The sequence below is a fragment of the Paramisgurnus dabryanus genome, chromosome 20 (genome assembly GCF_030506205.2).
Source record: "Paramisgurnus dabryanus chromosome 20, PD_genome_1.1, whole genome shotgun sequence".
NCBI lineage: Eukaryota > Metazoa > Chordata > Actinopteri > Cypriniformes > Cobitidae > Paramisgurnus > Paramisgurnus dabryanus.
In genome coordinates this window covers 12,544,035-12,564,031 of record NC_133356.1, presented here as the reverse complement: position 1 = coordinate 12,564,031, position 19,997 = coordinate 12,544,035, and the positions used below count along the sequence as shown (strand labels likewise).

The following is a 19,997-nucleotide window of genomic DNA, read 5'->3' as shown; positions in this document are numbered from 1 at the left end:
TCAGATTATAAAACTACCAAAGGTCCTGCCTTCTTCAGTTCACAGTGTTTATGAGGGGCATGCAACTGTAAATTATTATCTGCGTCTTACAACAACGTAAGAACATAATACACAGTTTTGATCCATTGTGAAAATCTGACACATAGCTAGAGATAACAGAGATACATGTATGGTTCATGAAAAAAAAAATAAGATATGCAAATATGAGTAAAGAAAAGTTTATTTTGACAGAAGGGCTGTTGAATGTCATCATAAAGATCGATCAACTCTAAACAACCACGCAAAATATATACCCTGAATGTATAAATACACCTTACATGTATATAATCAAATGCACCCAACTGTTATGAAATATAGCAAAACTGAATAAAGAATTACTAAGGCCATTTTGTCTCTCGAAAACAAATATCTTCATATTGAGCCTTAAGAAGATGGCGTCTTTATTTGGTTGTAAAACATTTGTATTTGTAATTAAAGTCAGATTAATGTTCACACTGAATTTTTGTACTTCCACTATGTGTGCGACTTTATTTCCCAAAATATATATATACACACACACACACATTTCATCTCTCTGCCTTAGAAAGGTCCGAATATTGCATATAAGTTTCTCTTAAACAACATGACTGATGTTGAAATAAATACTATTACTGTGCATCAGAGATCAAACATCACTCCTTCATTAAATTGAACTGCTGTGCCTGCTATGCAGAAGGGCCAAACATTTTATAGCTTTTCAAAGAAAGGAGGATTTATCAATAAGATCTTCAAAAGATTTAATACATCTGTTTGTTTAGTGGGAGCCATACAGCATGAGACAGTCTCTCATAGAAACACATTAAACAGGACATTTAACCTGTCTAAATATGAAAAAGTGAATGTTTGCTGGACATTAAATGTTGGGTCAAAAGAATGGGTCAAATCACATCATCTTCTTCAGTTTGCAAACAGAACTCGATTTAGTAAAAATAAAGTCTGATGGGCACAGTCAGCCCTTAAGCACAGCTGGCAATCTGCTATTCTGGTTGAGTCCATGGCTTTTGCACGTGATCCAGTTTTCTGTTTCTCCAGAAGGGCTTTTAGTGTCTTGAGTGTCCTAATAAGCTAAAGTGCTTTGAGTGGCAGTACAGGTGGCCAATCACTGTTTAAGCAAATCTTTCAGTACAGCCCCACCGCTGGCCTCAGCAGAAACAGGTACAGGTGTAAAGGTGGGCAGGCGGTCAGAGATGGGCTTCATAAGCAGGTGACCCCCACCGCCTGCAGTGCTGCCTGAACCTGCAGGATTGAGGAGGGGTACGGCTGCAGAGCGAGGTGCCAGGAAGGGGTTTGAATCTCCAGGACGCTTACTTGGGCCAGAAACACCTGCAAAAACACAAACATCAGAGCAACATCATTATATACAGTTTAAATTTATAATCTAACTTTAATACATAAAGTTCACTGACAATGCTTGGTGTGCATCTCACATTCACATGCTGTGTTTGTGTTTTATGCAACGCTATACCTGATGCAGGTGTGCTAGCAGTATTGCGGCCAGATGGGGGCGCACTTAGAGGCTTGATGTCATAAACAGGTAGTTTAGGGGCAGGAAGTGCAGGACTAGACTCCACCTCCAGGAATTTTACAAACATCTCAGAGAAGGACTGAAAACACAGGTATGTGTAAGACAATGATAGTATAGACGGGTCATTGTGTACAGAAGAGTAAATGTACTCACCGAATTGAGGTTCTGTACATGTGTAGGTCTTTGTGGGGTGTTGGGTACGCTCTGAGCAGATCTTCCTCCAAGCCAACTTGAGACCCAACCAGTCACCCCACTCTTTCCCTCTTGCTGTAACAACTATACAGAACAAATAAAAGAGTAGGAAAGTACATCAGCTTATAGTGGATGCGAAAAATAAAACCAACATATTCGGCCGAGGTGCATGAGGGAATTTTCCAGGAAAGCTGACGGGTAAAGATATGTGACGCTGTCTGTGAAATCCATGAAAAAGTCTCATTATCTAATTATGTGATTTCACTCATTGTTTTCAATGCTAAACAGTCTAAATATTAAATATATCAAAGTATATATCAAAGTTATGTCCTTTACATTATGTAGTTCTTTATTTTTTGTAGAAAACTGTAAAAATCACAAAAATTACTTTAGCTGGGTTTTTACACACTGGGTCACATATATTTAGGGTTGTAAACACAGGCTTGAGTGGAAAACTTCATGTGTAGCACTGAAAAAAAATTATGTGAGGAAGGTGCGAGTAGAGGGAAAAAAATGAAAGAGTGAATGAAAAAAATATGGGTTGAAGTGGAAAGTGGATTGTCTGACACAGAAACAGATATATTTACTTTCTCTTTCTCTCTCTCTGTCTGGCCTGTTGGATAATTCTGCTCACCACTTGCTGAATGGCTGGAGTCTCTCCTGCCAGACCACAGCTTACGACAGGATTGTGGGTAAGGAAATGCTTTTGGTGCAGAATTGGCATGAACCATTCACCTAATTCACTACTTGTGTGCCTCTCTCTCTCTCTCTCTCTCTCTCTAACTCTCTCTCTCTCTCTCTCTCTCTCTCTCTCATCGTAAGTTTAAAAACATTACATAAGAATATAAACTATAGAAAACGTTTGAAAAACGTTTAGCTTTTTGCGTTAAATCAAAAGTTCTGTTGTGATTAAACTCTAGCTGGTTTGGTTCAAGCTTTAGAAGTCGTTACTAAATTATTTTTTTTAACCCAAAGAAAAAATAAAAATACTGTTCTTATAAAGTGTGCTGTCACTATTTGTGACCAACAGAGGTAACCTTTAGACCCGTGCGCTGAAATAGATTTTAGCCTATCCCAGACAGACTTAAAGCCCCCCTAATCTAAAATAAAATGCACTTTTTAAATGTTTCTATCAGAAAATGAGTTGCCAGTATGCCAGAAAAATCCTGGTATTATACAAATCCATCTATTCTTCTATGTGTAATCTCCTTTAAACCGCAACAGTCACACAAAACATGCTGTTGGGGATCCCCTAGCAATGTGATGTCACATTGATTGCGCTAAGGGTGAACTGATATATCGGCCGATGACGCTTGCTATGCTTCACAATGAATTACGTTGAAATGCAGCTGAATCAAAAAGCCAGGGGGCGCTCTCGTGCAGAAACTCAATATGCACTGCAGATGAAGAACCATACATGCGCAGCTCCAGGAAATGGCTTATGGATATATTTGTAATGCTGTTCTTTAAACCTTTTCAGGTATTTTCATGATGATAAAGAATATGTATAATTATTATGTTTGACGAGTCTTGCTTTTTCAAATGCATGTTATAAACGCCTCAAACTAACGGTGATTTCGTTAAAGGGGTCCTTTAAGCCACTTAATTAATGTCACTGCCATCAAGAAATTCAGCCTTTCATCCTTTACTCACTTAAACCTCACTGTGGTCCACAGTTCAGAGTTAAAAAAAAGAACATTTATGCTTGGCCTTAAACGAGCAGGGTTTTCAACAATGCTGACATGTCATTTAGCACAGGCTGTCCTGCCAAGGTCTCCATACCCAGATTACCAGCAGTAAGTGAAAGGATCCTTCAAAGGGTCTTTATCACCAGGCAGCAAAAGTGTGGGCAGCTTAACTTATGCCAAACTAAACACATCAAGTGGAAAACCTTTTTAAAACATCTGATACACTGATATAAAATGAGATGATAAAAAAAATACTAACATTGCAAATAACAGAGAGAGGCGTGGAGATCTGGAGGTCAAATGTTAAACCCACATTTTAGATAAGAACCACACTTAATTGTAATAAAATGAGGAGGAGGATGTGTTTCACAAAAGGGTTCAGATATTTATTTGTTCTGATGAACATGAACGAAGATATTTTGAGGACTTTTTGTAAGCAAACCGATCAGAGAACCCATTGACTTCCATAGTATGATAAAAAGAATACTATGGAATAGAGGTGTCACGATTCTCCAAATCCTCGATTCGGTTACATTTCCAATTTAAAGGTCATGATTCATTTCTCGTTTTTTTTAAAGAACAGGGCCCGGTTCCCCAAAACGTTCTTATCGCTAAGTAGTTCTTAACCTATTCCTTAACCTCTCTCTTAACTCTATGGCACGATTCCCAAAACGTTCGTACGCTAAGTATATCTTCTGTAAGTCACACTTTCGTAAGGTTGGTCTGGACCATTCGTAAGCTCTCTCTTAGCGTTGTTTGAGCGCAAAACGCTATCGCCGCTGTCTTTAGAAATCAGCGCAGCGCAGTACAAGTCAAACTATGGTATGCTGACAATGATTTTATGTTATGGACATTTTTAAGACTTTTAATAAAATATGTTTGCAATGGATACAGGACTATTTATGCAGTTGACTTTATTTGGTATCAGAACTAATGAATCAAAGACGGCGCCGGTGTTTCTTCCTCATTGAAGTCTGTTCCCTCTATGTTTATAGCGTTTTCATCACGTTACATTTATAATTTATTTAGAAAGATGAAAGATTTCAATTGGTTATACTAAAAAGCAATAATATTATGTATTCTATTATACAATTTATTAAATATTTCATATTTGACAGTTTTATGTCTTTTAACATATAGCCTGTCTTTTTCTTTTCTTTTTTTCTCTACTGTTTGTTTTAAAACTGTTAAGTTTCCAAACATAATAAATATATATTATACATATAATATGATTCATACTGTAAAAATAATTGACTTACAATCAAGAACAGTCAAGATACATTTCATAAATGCACACATATACATCTCAGTAGCCATTAAAACTTTCAATGTATATAAAGAATAAACGTATCATGTGATAAAAATGCTATAAAAACACTACACTAAAGGGAAACATATCAGACTTCCACACAACACCGGCCGCGTAACTGTTTAATCCATGCCAATTTTTTTATTCGTCAACCCTTAAACCTTTTGACATTGACGTGGCTAAATAAAAAAACCGCCTTCCAAGACAACTCATTATGGAGCTGCTAGATCTTCTCAGACCATATTCTCTATCTAACTAGGTTGCTTTTTATTGAAAACATTAATGGTAAGCAATACCGCATTAAACAGAAATACTGCAGCTGCTTGCCTATCAATTCTGATTGTTAAGTACCTTAACATTCGTATAAAAGTGTATTACATATTTTTTTAAAGTCAAAACCCATGTCAAGAAGCGGCACAAGTGGCACAACGGGATAAGGAGGGTGGATAAATAGCGAGGGATACCCTGTTCGTCTACCCGTATTACTGACAATTTGATAATTTAATTAATAGTTTATATTTTACGGATAACTTAAACTATGTTAAAATAAATGTGACTGGAATAATTTGAGTAATGTTCCATTTGTATATAACGTGTTGTCTTTCTTAACGTCGTAATGCACCTTCGCGTGAAGTGGAAAATCGATCCCTGAATGATCGATCGCAAATAATTCAGCACCTTTACTTGGGACAGCGCCATTGTACGTCGTTCTTAGAGGCAGCGTGTTAAGAAGCTTCCTAAGAGACACTTCGGGGAACACACTTAGGAACATCAACAACTTTGGTAAGATATATCTTTTTGAGTCTTCTTAGCACGCTAAGAGTGAACTATATCGGGGAACCGGGCCCAGGTTAGTATGCCATTTTTAGACTAAACTTTTATGAAATATAATATCTGACCTTGAACCCGGAGATACTTTGCACCTTAAAAACTTATTTTTATTACCGTCAGACGAGATTGTGAGACTATACCCCAATAAGTCATGTTTAAATGCTGTTTTCATAACTCTTAAGCAACTGAAATAAGTTGTTGTGAAACTTAAACAGATCTCAGGTCAGATAAATGACCGGTCCTGTCACAGACGCCGCTCTGATGTGCATGTGCACGTGCTTATAAAGTAGGCTGGACTCAATCGGGAGGCGCATGCTGTTTTTTGTTCCTCATGTAAAGGGTAAAGACCAACGCGTGGTGTCTCCTACATCTGCCATGCTATCTTTTAACTGGCTATAGCTAGCGAAGTTAGAGGAGGTTGACGCACAGCACTCAACACGTGTGGTTTTTTTTCGCTTGGCATGCCGACAGGATGTTACATGGGGGCGTGGCAGCATCGACGATTCCATTTTTTTTATTCGAAGTTCGAGGTTGTGCCTTAATTTCTATAGATTTAAAATCGAAATCGTGACACCCTTACTATGGAAGTCAATAATTACTTTGGTTAGCAACATTCTTTCTTTGAGTTCATCAGAACAAAGAAATTTATACAGGTTTGTAACAAAGTTACAAGTGAGAAAATGATGGTTTGTAACAAAGTTACAAGTGAGAAAATGATGACAGAATTTTCATTTTGGGGTGAACTGTCCCTTTAAGATGTTTAGAAATAATGAACAAAAAAATTGATCTGCACCTCCTCTTTGGACATAAAGATGTCTGATGAATACCATAAAAATCATGCAGGTGTGTGTTTGTGTAAAAGAATCGAGAAAGAGAAGAATGAAGAGAAATTTGTGAGATGAGAAAGCCTCAGAAAAGAAAATTGTCCACCTACCTCGTTCACCTCATCTCTGTCCAATCCAAGCACATTACCCATAAGCCTCATCACCTCAGGACGCTTGTTTTGCGGGGTATGAAAATAACCCAGGTAAAGATTCTTCATGAGAACTCTGTGGCAAAAGATATTCATGTTAGTGGGTGACATTTCACAGGAACGCCCTTTTAAAAATATTTTTATTCAAATAAATATAAAAAGCAATGTAATTTGGACCCACTTATCAACTTTGCCCTCTGTGGTATTCAGGAGGTTCATCAGTTTCCTCTGAGCTTCTTCCAACATCTCCTGTCTTATATCCACTGTAACACAAATACCCATAAGTGTGTGACATTTCTCTCCGTTTTATCATTAATTGCAGTTACAGTTAAGGTCATTACTCACTGGCGAGTTTTATTTACCCACCAAAGCCAATTTTATCTGGCAGACAGAGAAAGTGGTACGACTTTGTTAAGTGCTAAGGTAAACAGCGGAGAACAAGTGTTTGTATAGAAATAATAAGTATGTGCATGTGCGCCTTGAGATAAACAGAAATAACAATGGTATGGGTTTAAGTGGGTCTGGGAATGTCTCATGAAGTCATAAAAGAATAAAAGTGTGTGTGTGTGATTTGCTCTGAATGCCTTTATCTTTAACACCCTTTGTTGATTCAGACCGCTTGGCAGTTCTACTTATGGAAATCCTTTTCCTCTGAGACTTTACCTCTAGAGACCAAGCTTATTGAGCGATAAGAAAGTAAAAGTGTTTCTGTCGGCACTAACACCCTGGAATGTATGACGGCTTCACTTGTGCTTAGCTAAGCAAAAAAGATTTCGTTCGCTGACATATGCTGTGACTGACAGCCCTATATTGTTGATCTGAAGCCTGATAGAATATGAAAGGACAAGAAAGGGGGGGGGGGGGAGAAAGCTGGATAATGAAAGACAGTGTGGATGGAAAAAGATTATCTTTGTCGACACAAGATTTGGCAACTGAAAAATAAAAATCCTGTGAAGGAATGTAAGATATCTTAACCATCTATAGATCTGGCTGCCGCTCTTTCCATCTGTCTCATACACACACACAGTGCTGCTTTATCTCTGGTATTAATCATATAAATCACATCAAAGGGTAGAATGCATAGATGTCCTAAATATTCTGACAACTTAATGGTTCCTTAAACCAGTACCAAACCTACTGAATTAAACAGAATTAAATTAAATGCATTTATCATCAATATACAGAATGAAATTAGGAGTGCTGCTACTGTACGGTGGGAGGCGGAGCATCAAAAACGCTCTGGCTGCCCTGCCAACAACATTACAGATAAAGATTAACGATTGAATGCATTCTTCTATTGGTTTCCGCCCTCCGATTGGTTGCCACAGAACCGCGTCATAGCTCATTACCATAAAGTTTACCTGAATTCAACTCTCCTTGATGCTTACACCATCCAAGACGTGCTGTGCGACTATCCAAGATAGCTCGCCGCTGGCTCTCATTGAAAAATGAATGATTTTAGGGCCCATGGAAATGTTTTTGTACCATTTGCTCCATATGAAACTCTTGTTGGTGGCAAATGTTTTTATTTAGAGCCCAACCACACAAAAACCCATTTAGCTGCATACGTAAAAATGTTGTATCATATCAGCATTACGTCAAAAATGGGGCCGATTTTTGGAAGCCTGAAAATGCTACACCCAGAAATCTGAAATTGACACCCTTGGGGTTTTGTGTGTACATCCCATTTTAAACAACAAAGTCATCAGTGGTGTTTGAAGTGTCATGCGTGTTGTTCATGTCTTCAAAATATGTGTTTGTTGCGTTATGTGAACCATGTGCATCACGTGTTTTGTCAAAATAAGTGCCTGCTGCAGACGTGTCAAAGCCGTTTATGATAAAAGAGACGCTAATGTTCACAAAATACAGACACTCCCTTTACAGTAAACTCTGATTACACATGAGATTATGCGAGTATTTGGCAAACGTGAGCGTCTCTTTTATCATAAACCCTTTAGAAGGGTCTGCAGCAGGCACTTATTTTGACAAGACACGTGATGCACACAGGTTCACTCGACGCGCCGAACACATATTTTGAAATTACAAACCACACACATGACGGGCTACATGCATGTTGTGAAGAACTTCGCATCGTGCACCCTCAAAAAAAAGAAGTCACCAGCTGCCACTGGATGTCATCAACCCAACTCTCGACCTTAATCAGACACCCCTACGCCAACAACAATGGCGAACTGCATCCTTGAGTTCGTGTTACAGAAGAAGAAGGTAGTGAGCCTATTAGCTTTACTAAAGCAAAATCATCTGCTCCATTGCGACTACGATGAACAACAAATAAATATATGGACAACAATGAGGTTTATGCACAAGCTCCAAGTCGTCTTCTCCTCTTCTAGTGCTTACCTGTGGCAGAATTACATCACCACATACTGCTCTGGCATGTATAGTACCATCAATTTGATTCAGTTTCAGTGGTTTCGTGAGTACACAGATATTTCGAGACAATGCCCTGTTTATGGCCTGTTTTTAGAAAGCTCTGGCTTTGTCTGATCTGTGATCTGGTTTCAATACAATACTGCCTTCAGGAAACGAACCTGGTCTGGTTTAACACTGCTTATGTTGTAACGTGTAAAGTACACTTCGACCCACCTTGTTTCTTCAGATCTTCTATCTGCTCCTCTTTGAGGTCCAGTTGGTCTGTAAGGCGTGAGGCTGATTCTAGTGCAGCGTTTGCCTCATCCAGATTTATCTAAAATTGCACACACAGATATTTAAAGTCTATATACAGGATTGTGTTAAGTAAAGCATATGCAGGAAGAATAGAAGTGTATACACGTGTGTGTTTGTAATGACCTGCAGAGCTGCCGCCTTGTCCTTAGCAGTCTCTGCTTTCTTCCTCCATTCTTCTTTTTCTCTCTTGTGTTTTTCTAGCTCAGCGGAGTACATGGCTTTTTCTTCTGCAAAGACACAGAGACATCAATTGTCTGTTAAAGTAGGCAAACTTATTCTGGATCCGCCTTCTTAAAACCAAAAATACTCAGATTTTCATTTTAAAACTTACTCTAATTTGTAACTGTTGTCATGGGCATAAAAATCCAAACAAAAAGAATATATTTGACATAATTCATATTTATAAACAATACATCAAGTGAGTAATTTATGTGCAACAAAACACAATTTTAGAAAATAAATGTAACAATTAAAAAAATCCCAAACACACCTACTCTTCCATTGAAAAAGCATGACAGTCCTGCAGACAGTTTTCTCTGCATACTAATACAAATTTTAACATTGAAAGTAATTTTTAAATATGAAAGTGTATTTAAAAAAAAAGTGAAGTAAAATATTTCAAAAGTTGCTATAGTATATGATAATATTCATATAAATTTGTATACAGTAGGTTTGGATAAGTGAACTCTTACCTTGCTGAAACTGTTCTAGCACCATCTGTAGGTTAGATAGTGACACTGCATACTGATTGACCTGATCCTGAGCAGCACCAAGTTGAAGCAAAGCCTCATCTCTTTGTCGAACAACACCATTCAGCTGCTCCTGAAGCGACTCCACCTGCAAACTGGCCTGTTGACTACACAAAAAGACATATACTCAAACATTAGTAAAACCTAACTAATATACTGAGTACAACAGAAAATCATAATTAACTCATTCGCTGCCAGTTATTTTTTTTAAAAGTTGCCAGCCAGCATTTTTGTGATTTTCAAAAGTTTCACAAAATGCCTTCCAGGAAATTTTTCTTCTAAAAATATATAAACATAAAAATATATAAAATGAAAGAACAGCCCCTGTGCTTTCAAACAAACAATAAACAAAACGGGGGAAAAAAACGTTTTATCCCATCTATATTTTTTCTCTGCTTTTCTTTAAAAATACACTTTTTTAGCAAAAAGGTGAAATAATTGATTTTTTTCTGAAGGAATTTTTAGAGATCAGATTCAAAACGATTATTAAAAATACACAGAGTTTAAAATTAGTAAATAACGTTTTGGCTTCAGTTTTTCATAAATTGGGTAAGTGCGCCATCTAATGGATAATCACGGTATTGTAGATTAACTTAAAAACCTTTAGGAACATGTTTTTTATGCAAAGTTTTATTTTAATTGACGAGATAATTCTTCAATGGTGGAGAAAGAGTTAAGGGAAACGTTCACATCGGAGTTTCTGGTCCGTTTTATGTCAGATGTTTTTGAAGTGTTTTCCAACTACCCCTGAGCATGCATGAAACAATTGTCTGGGGTTTGAATTGCACCCCAGACAAGTGTTTTAAGCATGCACAGGTAAACTGACTTTATTATGTTTCACGATTTGGATCAAGCAAACAAATCAAGTGTGAAACCAGTGTCTCTCACCTTGCGCTCTCCACTGCATTGGAAGACGATGCCAGACGTTGTTCCAGAAGTGCCACTTTTCGTCTAAGCTCACTCTCTCTGTCCTCGGCTGTGAGAGCCTCACGTGTGTACGAATCCTCGATCTCCAACAGGTGATTGCGTAGACGTTCCAGTTCCTGTTTTTGGCGCTGTTCCTTGTCACGCGTGTGTTGCAACTACACACACAGAGTAGGGTTATCAATATTGCAATACATTAATGTCTACAGATGGTTTTATTTGAATTTCAAGCAAAACTGGTTAAAGTATTATGAGACTGGAGTCACGTAAGAATCTGAGAATGAACAAACGTATAGTGGTTAAACAAACCAGTCAATATTTAGATGTGAACAGTTAAGCCAATAGCAAACACTAAAGGTTGTGTAATCTTGGCTTTTGCTACCTCACTCTGCAGAGCAGATGTCTCCATCTGCTTCTGTTTGAGGGCCATCATCACTTGATCTCTTTCTTGCTGAAACAACACAGCTTTCTCCTGCATGGATCTGACCTCATTCAACAGCTGGTTCAGCTCACCAGATTTACCCTGGAGCACAAAAGCACAATACATACATTAAACAAAACAGTACAGAAAAGAGTTCTTCAGTGACTTTCCATTAAGAGAGTGAATTGTTTCCATTGTGGCTTATTTAGGAGCCGGGGGGGACAATAAAATATATTCTTGTGTTAACCCAGATGTCTTTAGAGAAAGTAACATTTTTAAATATTACCACATTTCTGTGTCACCACAAACGATTTTTTTAAACAATGCAATTTTTTACTTAAACCAGAAGATAAATGTAAAAGATGATGCACTCACTACTACTTCTACACTATATAATCTCACACTTTCTTATGCATACAAAAAAAGACAAACCTGCTCTTTGTCTTTCAACATCTTCTCCATGGCAGTGGCTTTCTCATTCACTGCACTGCACTCAAACTCTCGTTCCCGGAGCAACAGTGACACCTGCATGTTGGTTTCCTGCAGGGCACGAAATTCAGTCTCTTTCTCACGAACTTTTGCTGCTATCGTTTCATTCTCCTCCTTTAGTTTCTTCACGTCAAGCTCCAGAATCAGCGAACGCTCCTTAAGGTTCGTGACAGCCTGCTTCAGGACCTCATTATCGTTCTCACGGTTGCGTAAGGTTTCACTCACCTGGAGTTTAAGACAAAATGCTTGTTTAATTTAATGTGACCCAGTCTGTAAAATTCAAGTCTCGTAATTTAATCAAATTAAGTTTGATTTCAATCACTTATTTTACATCGATTTCAATCTTTGACATGGCCTTACTCAGTTAATATTGAAGTTATCGTGATTATATTTTCACAAAATGTTCTTTACTTTATGTAGAATGATTTAATGTAGAAAACAGTGAAAATTACTTTAGCCGGGTGTTTACAGATTGGGTCACACAAACATCAATGATTAGGCCTATAGTCCTTTAGCATATAGGGATGGTTTCCCAGACAGGGATTAACTTAAGCCATGACTAGGCCTTAGTTTAATTATGAAATATAACTAGTTTTAACAAACATGCCTTACTAAAAACATAACTGGCTTGCATTTTGAAGAAAAACAAAGGGCACTGATGGATTTTAAGATATGTCAGTACAAGTTGGTTTCAGTTTGGAAAGCTCTTACATTTTTTTGTCTAAAACTAGTCTAATACCTGTCCGGGAAACCATCCCAAAGAGTGCTTGATTTTTTTTTTAAAGGATTAGTTTTGGAAAAAAAACAACACGCAGCCAATAAGAGCCCAGAATGAATGAAAACTCCTTCAATACGTTTTGAAAAGCATCTCTGGGTGAGACCTCAAAAAGCTGCTTGATAAAAAGCCAATATATAACCTAGTTAGAATATAACCTAGTTTTGATTTATTTTGTATGCTTTTAACCACAACCTAATAGAGTGCTGCAGGGATGACGTATTTTTGTAGGCCAATCCCAGATGTTAATGGGACACTGGTTCCCTTGCTAAAAAGCCAATTCATTTTCCCCATACTTTTGGATAAGTGCAAAAAAAGTTTATGACACTTACATGTTTTGTCCTACAAGTTAATCTTCACAGATAAATACAACTTTTATGAATTTTAAAGTTTAAATGCATTTACTAGAAATATAAAATGCCAAATGTTTACTTCAAAATTCAAAAAAGTTATGTTCATTTGTGAAGACTAACTTGTTGGGCAAAACGTGTCATAAACTTTTGTTGTGAGTGTCCCGCAAACTTCCGGGTTAGCCTTAATATATACATCATCCCTGCAGCACTCTGTTCTTATCTGCTTATTATGTCTGACGTCACATGCAACAACTTCTGTGTCTTAAGTCCCAGGACGCTATGAGCTTGAAGAATGTAGTGGACACCACAAGTATTGGTGTCCAGGAGTCCTGGGACGCTTCAAGCTTGAAGAATGTAGTGTAGGCTGTTAGTTTATTAAAAATATAGATCTATAGATGTGTTAGATGAATAAATAAGACTGTAGTTTCATATGAAGAGATTGGAAGCTTGGATCCAGAAATGGCATTGCTTACGTCACAAGTTTACTTACTATTATTCTAAAATGTGACCATAATAAATAAAGAAAAAATAAATAAATGTTTCTAAACTTTTTGGTATCACTATCAAATAAACACTGACATTTCATTTGCAAGTTTATTATACTTCAATGTATAATTTGATGTATGGCTCCCTCTGCAGGTCAAACTTGGCCTGTGGTTCTTATTTTAAGTGCTGACAACATGTGTAAATCTTCATTATTTAACACACCTGATTCAAATCACCATGTTGTTAGCAAAGAGATCCATGAACTGGGTGTGTTCATTTAAAACATACAAAATATGCAGTGCTGTGGGTGCCAGAACCAGAATCAACAATTATCCTTACAATCATTCAAGTATTATAAGTCACCTGATTGAGCTGGTCTCCTTTGGTCTTAATGAGTAGATCCTTCTCTCTGAGGGATCGCTGCAAGGATTCTAGCTTCTCTCGTGCCTGCTTGAGCTCCTCTGCATGGCTCCTCTGCTCATTCCCAGACAGAGATGCAGAATTTGACAAACGATGATTGTTTTCCTGCAGAGTTCTTATCATGGTCTCCTTCTCTGCTAATATTCTCTGCAATGTTTGCAATTCCTGATTTAGACTCTCATCTTGGACTGGTTGTGCTGCCCCCTTTAGGTGTGGAGGTGCAAAAGCCTGGCTAACAGTCATATCAGGAATTTCTGGTGGTTGCTTGACACTGTCTAGCTTTCCAAGTAAGACGTCTTTGGTGCTGCTGAGCTGGCTGATAGTCTGCTGCACCTGTGCCAGCTCCTGACTCAGCGACCCCAGCTTTTTCTCTTTCTGCTCGTAACTCTGAATAAGTCGGGCGTAATCCACGTAGAGTTTGCTGCTGCAGTCGCTATCAGCAGACACCTGCCCCTGCAGTTTGTGGAGCTCCTCTTGCAGTTGAGCGGACTCGTGCTGCATGTTTCTCACTGTAGTGATCACCTGCTGCTTCCACTCTTCCATCTTCTTGACTTGTTGTTTGAGAGTGTCACGCTCTTGTAGGAGCTCCTCGAATTGGTTGCTGCTAACTCCCCCCGAGCCACCGTTTACAGAATCGTTGGTGCCTGATGTCTGGAGAACAGAGACCAAGGTTTGACATTTCTGAGTCAAGGCGTCAATCTCGATATCCTTCTCGCGGATAATGCGGGAGAGGTTCTGTATGGTCTCGCGAAACATATCTTGACTGCCTGAAGGATCGCTCATGGTGGACAGACGCTGGTTTTCTTGCTGGAGCTTCAGCAAAGCCGCTTCCTTGGCTGCAATGATGTCCATGATGCGATGATAGTCTGAGCGGAGTTGGCTGTTTTCGCGTGCTTTCTCATTGAGCACAGCAAGGACCTGTTCGCGCTCAACTGCATAGGCTTGCAACTGCTGCTGCAGGAACATAACATCCTGACCATGCCCACCAGATACACGAGCGTGGAGTGCTTTGATTTCAAGATCTTTTTGCAGCACCATCTGCGAGAGTTTTCCAAGCTCGTTTTGAGAGACCACAAGCTGGTCAAGCTGTTTCGTGAGAGAAAGGTTCTTTTCATTTAGTTGGCTAATCTCTGTCTCCTTCTCCTTGATGCCTTTCACAAGTCGTGCGATCTCAACCTTGGACAGGTCATGTTTCTCATTGCCGTTTTCACTATTCAACGATTGGGTCTTGTCCTCCTGCAGGATGTCTATGGACTGTATTTGACTTTCTCTTTGCGTGCTTAGCCCCTGTACCTCTGACTGAAGCCTCACAATCTCCTCATCCTTAGCACTCATGAGTTTATCATAATTCTGTGAACTTTGTTCATGTCTTGAACGTGCTTGTTCAAGTTCACTCTGTAGCATCTGAAGAGAATGCTGTGATCGTAAAGCTGTGGCCTGTTGCTCATCTGATGCTGTCCTTAAAGCTTGGACCTCTTCTTCGAGTTGATCTTTAACAGCTTTGAGCTGGGTCACCTCTGTCTCAAGCTCTGTAATAATGTCTAGTGTCCGTGGCTCTGACATTAGTTGCGGCCTACTTTGTTGATCCCTCAGGCGGTCAATCTCTTCTTTAAGATGACTGTTTTCTTCCTTCATGCCTCCAAGTTGTTTGTCTTTCTCCTCCGCCGACCTTCTCAAGGACTCAGACTCTTGTTTGGCCCTCAAGACACTCGTCTCTAGCTCTTGTTGTGCTTCGGCAACTTGAGCTTTCAGGGTTTCAACTAAGGTGTCCTTCTCCTGCAAAAGCTCTGTAAGCTGCTTTTGGCCAGCCACAGTGATGTCCAGCATCTCGCTGGTGTCTTTGTGATCAGACACGATCTGGTCTATCTCACGTCTGAGCTCTGCAATTGTGAGATCTTTCTCCTGATTCAGTTTTACCATTCGCTCATGTTCTGTCTGCAATGCAGAAGCATCCATTGAGCGCGCTTTGGTCAATTCCTCAACAGTTTGCTGGTACTGCTTGTCCTGATCTGATAGTCGCTTCTCAATCTGACTTAGCTCAGATTCTAATTGGCTCTTCTCTAATTTCAGGGCTTCGATGCGAGTGTCCTTCTCCAGGGACACCCTACTTAGAGAGTCCTGTGCATCTTGGACTTGCTTTTCCAAAAAGTGCATCTTATCCAAAGCCTGAGTACCTTCTTCTTTCAACTTCCTGTTTTCAATTTTTAATTCAAAGTCCTCTGAAGCCACCCTCTCATTGGAGGATTTCACTTCTGCTAATTCTGTTCTTAAGTCTTGGAGCTCTCTATTTCTCCTCTCAAGTTCCTTTCTGCGTTCGTCTAACTCATTTCCTTGCTCTCCAGAATTATTTAAATCCTCACGAAGTGAAGCAATTTCTGTCTCCTTCTCTTGGAGAGTCCTCTTAAGGTTGGAAGACTCCAGTCGCAGCTCTTTGCCCAGCTCTTGTGACTTGCTCAACTTGTCCCTCAACTCCTTTACTGTGGTTTCCAGTTGCTGTTTGGTCATGTGCAGCTCATTCAAGGAGAAGGCACTTTGACTTAATTTCTCCCCCTGGGATTCCAGCTCCAGCTGAAGAGTCCGTTTTTGTTCAAGAGAAGAGCTAAGATCTGACTGTAAACGGGCTATCTCTGTCTCAGCCTGAGTTTTCTGGAGGGACATCTTGTCTTTCGCTGCAATAAGATGCTAGAGAAAAAACAAAGTTGCAAAATGTAATTTCTACATTTAGTTTAACAAGATAAACATTGATTTGTAAACCAGAATGCCTGCATGATTTTTCATATTGGTATTAAAGGGACACCAGGCAATGTTTTTGTGTTAATTAATCATCTCTGTAAGTCAGTATATGGTTAAATGACTCATTACAGGGTGAATGAAGACTCTCTCGCCCGCCCCTACTGCCCGTAGGAAGAATATCCCACTTGCAAGTTCGGTGTGTCCTACCCGCATCCTTCAGTCTCGCAAAGTCTCAGATATCGGGAAAAGCAGGATCAGTTACGACAAGCATCCCCAGCACAGAGGAAGGCTAATGAAACCCTGCTAGCGATTGTTGCAAACATGCGTATAATGGCAGAGCCGGGGAATAAGCAGTTTTGAAGCCGGTTCCTCTGCTTAGCTGGGTAGCTCATGGCGAGGGACAACAGTTTGTGACAGTGTGTTTGAAAGCATTTACTACCAGAAACTAGGGTGCTTCATAGAGAAAAAACACACAGACTAGCCTGGTGTCCCTTTAAGAGCCAGTCTAGCAAGCATGGAACTTGCATTGGTCTAAAAGAGGCAAAGTTACCTGTGTGGCTTCCTGGTTCTGCTTATCCAGTACTTCGAGTTCGGCAGTGAGTGTCTCTATATCAAGGTTAGCTTGTTTTAAAGCATTCTCCCGTTGCTCTAGTTGGCTCTTTAGGTCAGACATTTCTTGATCCATTTCAATAGCACTCTGTGACTGTCCATCACCATGTCTCTCCTCAGTCAGCCTTAGTCTCTCAACCAGCGAAAGCTGAGAGTGGATGGACAAAAAACAGATATGTTTAAGCATTCAAATCAGACCAACATAGCAATGCTGCTCCAACCAATCATGTTTGATTGAACGATGACAGGAAAAGTGTTTGGGAAATTACATTTTGTTCAGAAACCAGACAATAGATAATGTATAATAGATCTTAAATTAGATTATAATGTGTATCACAACTGCCCCAACAAATACAAACCTTATCTCTTTCAACTTCTTCATTTTCTTTCCTGAGGGTGTTGATGATGGTGTTGAGCTCCAGGATATCAGCATGTTCCACTTCTTCTTTTGAACCACTCTGATTCAAATATTCAAATACATATCAAATATATACCAAAGTATTTAAGGTATTGTATTTAAAGGATTAGGCCATTTTCTAAAAAAGATCCAGATAATTTACTCACCACCGTTTCATCCAAAATGTTGATGTCTATCTTTGTTCAATCGAGAAGAAATTATGTTTTTTGAGGAAAACATTCCAGGATTTTTCTCATTTTAATGGATATTAATGGACCCCAACACTTAACAGTTTTAATGCAGTTTAAAATTGCAGTTTCAAATGACTCTAAACGATCCCAAACGAGGCATAAGGGTCTTCTCTAGTTATCCTGCGAAACAACAAGAAAAATAAAAAATATTACCTTTTAAACCACAACTTTTCGTCTATCTCCGGTCCTGGGATGCGCCAGCTCGACCTCACGTAATTGCGCAATGCCGTGGAAAGGTCACATGTTACATATATGAAACGCACATTTGCGGACCATTTTAAACAATAAACTGACACAAAGACATTAATTATTATCATTCGACATACAACAACATCGGAACTGTCGTCTTTCTCCACACTTGTAAACACTGGGGCGTAGTCCTCCGTAACCTCTTGATGTATTGCGTGAGGTCGCGCTGGTGTGTCACATGACCAGAGATAGACGAAAAGTTGTGGTTTAAAAGTGCATTTTTTTTTTCTTGTCAAAAATGACAAGATAAGATATTTTTCTAGTTTCTCTAGATAAGACCCTTGTAGGAGCTATTTTGTTGATGTCCACTAGGTGGCACTTGGTGACCTATATAATTAAGCACAAGTCTAATGACTGACAGGTGTATAGTTGGGGAGGAAGCATACGGTTTTTTACCGTGACAACTGGTAGCGTGCGGGGAGTTAAGTGACTTTGATGATATGGCGTTTTTGAAGATATGGATTATACATTGCTGTTCATGAAGAATGTTTTGGATGAAGCAATAAAGAGCTGTCTTTAATCTTATTCCCGACTGTATGGACCTTTTAATCACGCGTCAAAAGCCTTCTACATTCCCCAACGTTACAGCTTATTGGAAGCCGTAACATTAAGTAAAAAACCTGCTTTTCATGATTTGTGATCACGAAGACGCCACTTCATTGAAACGGAGCCTGGAACATTTTCAATGCTACGGATTTATTGCAAACAAGTCAGCTGTTCGTGGATACGTGATTGTGTGCAACATTATGGATAAAGTTGGCTGTTCCCTTTGGATTCAAGTCATCGGGTAGATCGCTACAACAGTCGATTTGCGTTGGATTAAAAGGTACCTAAATTGTTGCAACATAATGACAATGTACATGGTCTGCACACAAAATATATGCGTAATTCCAATGCATTGGTAGCAAATTGACTTTTCATATTTCTTGTTATGAACGTTTTGTGTACTTTGTTACGATGGATGAACAGTGTTCGAACGCGGTGGAATCTGCTTTAACAAACAAGTGTTCTAATGAAAACGAGCCTGAAATGCAAAAAAGGACAATTAAGTTAACTCCAAAGGCTTTGGCTGAAAGGCTTGATTCATTGCAAAGTCTGAGAAAGGCTAAATTGAACAAAGCACACAGAATAATAGAGACAATGAAAAGGTTAATGCATGATGACAAAGAATATGAGTCTGAAGTACGAAATGTTTTTGAAAGCTTTAATGAGGTATGTTTACAGGCACGTGAAGCACATGAGTCTTTGTTGATTTTGTTACCTGATGATGAAAGTGAGAAACATGAGGTATGGTTTAAAGCAAAAATGATTGCAATCAATGAATTTATTGAATATGTGAATGTATGGTTGTCTAAACCTGTATTGTGTCAGAAACCATCTGAAGGGGTTATAGATGTAAACAATGATGATGATGTTGTTCCAGAAGACAGTGTATCAAATGTGTCAAAGGTTGTCACTGCTTGTAGTAAGCGCAGTTCAAAAAGCAGCTCTTCTACTGTATCAGCCAGGGTACAGGCAGAAGCAGAAAGAGCTGCACTTGTGGCACGTGCTGCTGCTTTAAGAGCCAAACATGCTATTGAAGCACAACAGGAGGATCTAAGGAAAAGAATTGAACAACTGGAATTAGATGCTGAGATTGCTGCCTCAAATGCAAAAATTGCTGTTCTGAGTACAGTTGATGGTCATAGCAAATGTTCACATTCTGCTAGCTCACACTCAAAAGGGAGATGGAGAGCAAAGGATCAAACTTCAAGGAATGCAACTGAATGTGGAATTATTGATTCAACACGACCAAAGGTGCTAAACCCACAAGCTACTGAATATGTGCCAGTAAGTCAAATACCAACAAATACAGCTGGAGTTATCTGCAGTGTTACATTACCACCATCTCAGTCA

At 39.0% G+C, this 19,997-nt stretch overlaps 1 protein-coding gene across 1 annotated transcript in view; it reads right to left on the bottom strand.

Annotated features, from left to right (window-relative positions):
• Positions 1 to 202: 202 nt before the first annotated feature.
• trip11 (thyroid hormone receptor interactor 11) overlaps positions 203 to 19,997 on the bottom strand; it is a 33,776-nt gene continuing 13,981 nt past the window's right edge. The window contains exons 9-22 of the mRNA XM_065296433.2: positions 17,564 to 17,662; positions 17,146 to 17,352; positions 13,806 to 16,544; positions 11,772 to 12,053; positions 11,301 to 11,441; positions 10,883 to 11,076; positions 9,938 to 10,101; positions 9,369 to 9,472; positions 9,165 to 9,264; positions 6,739 to 6,820; positions 6,519 to 6,633; positions 1,718 to 1,840; positions 1,505 to 1,643; positions 203 to 1,362 (exon numbers count right to left, since the gene is read on the bottom strand). Coding sequence (XP_065152505.1) covers positions 1,139 to 1,362; positions 1,505 to 1,643; positions 1,718 to 1,840; positions 6,519 to 6,633; positions 6,739 to 6,820; positions 9,165 to 9,264; positions 9,369 to 9,472; positions 9,938 to 10,101; positions 10,883 to 11,076; positions 11,301 to 11,441; positions 11,772 to 12,053; positions 13,806 to 16,544; positions 17,146 to 17,352; positions 17,564 to 17,662 — 4,713 coding nt within the window. The 3' untranslated portion in view covers positions 203 to 1,138. The remainder of the gene's footprint in view (positions 1,363 to 1,504; positions 1,644 to 1,717; positions 1,841 to 6,518; positions 6,634 to 6,738; positions 6,821 to 9,164; positions 9,265 to 9,368; positions 9,473 to 9,937; positions 10,102 to 10,882; positions 11,077 to 11,300; positions 11,442 to 11,771; positions 12,054 to 13,805; positions 16,545 to 17,145; positions 17,353 to 17,563; positions 17,663 to 19,997) is intronic.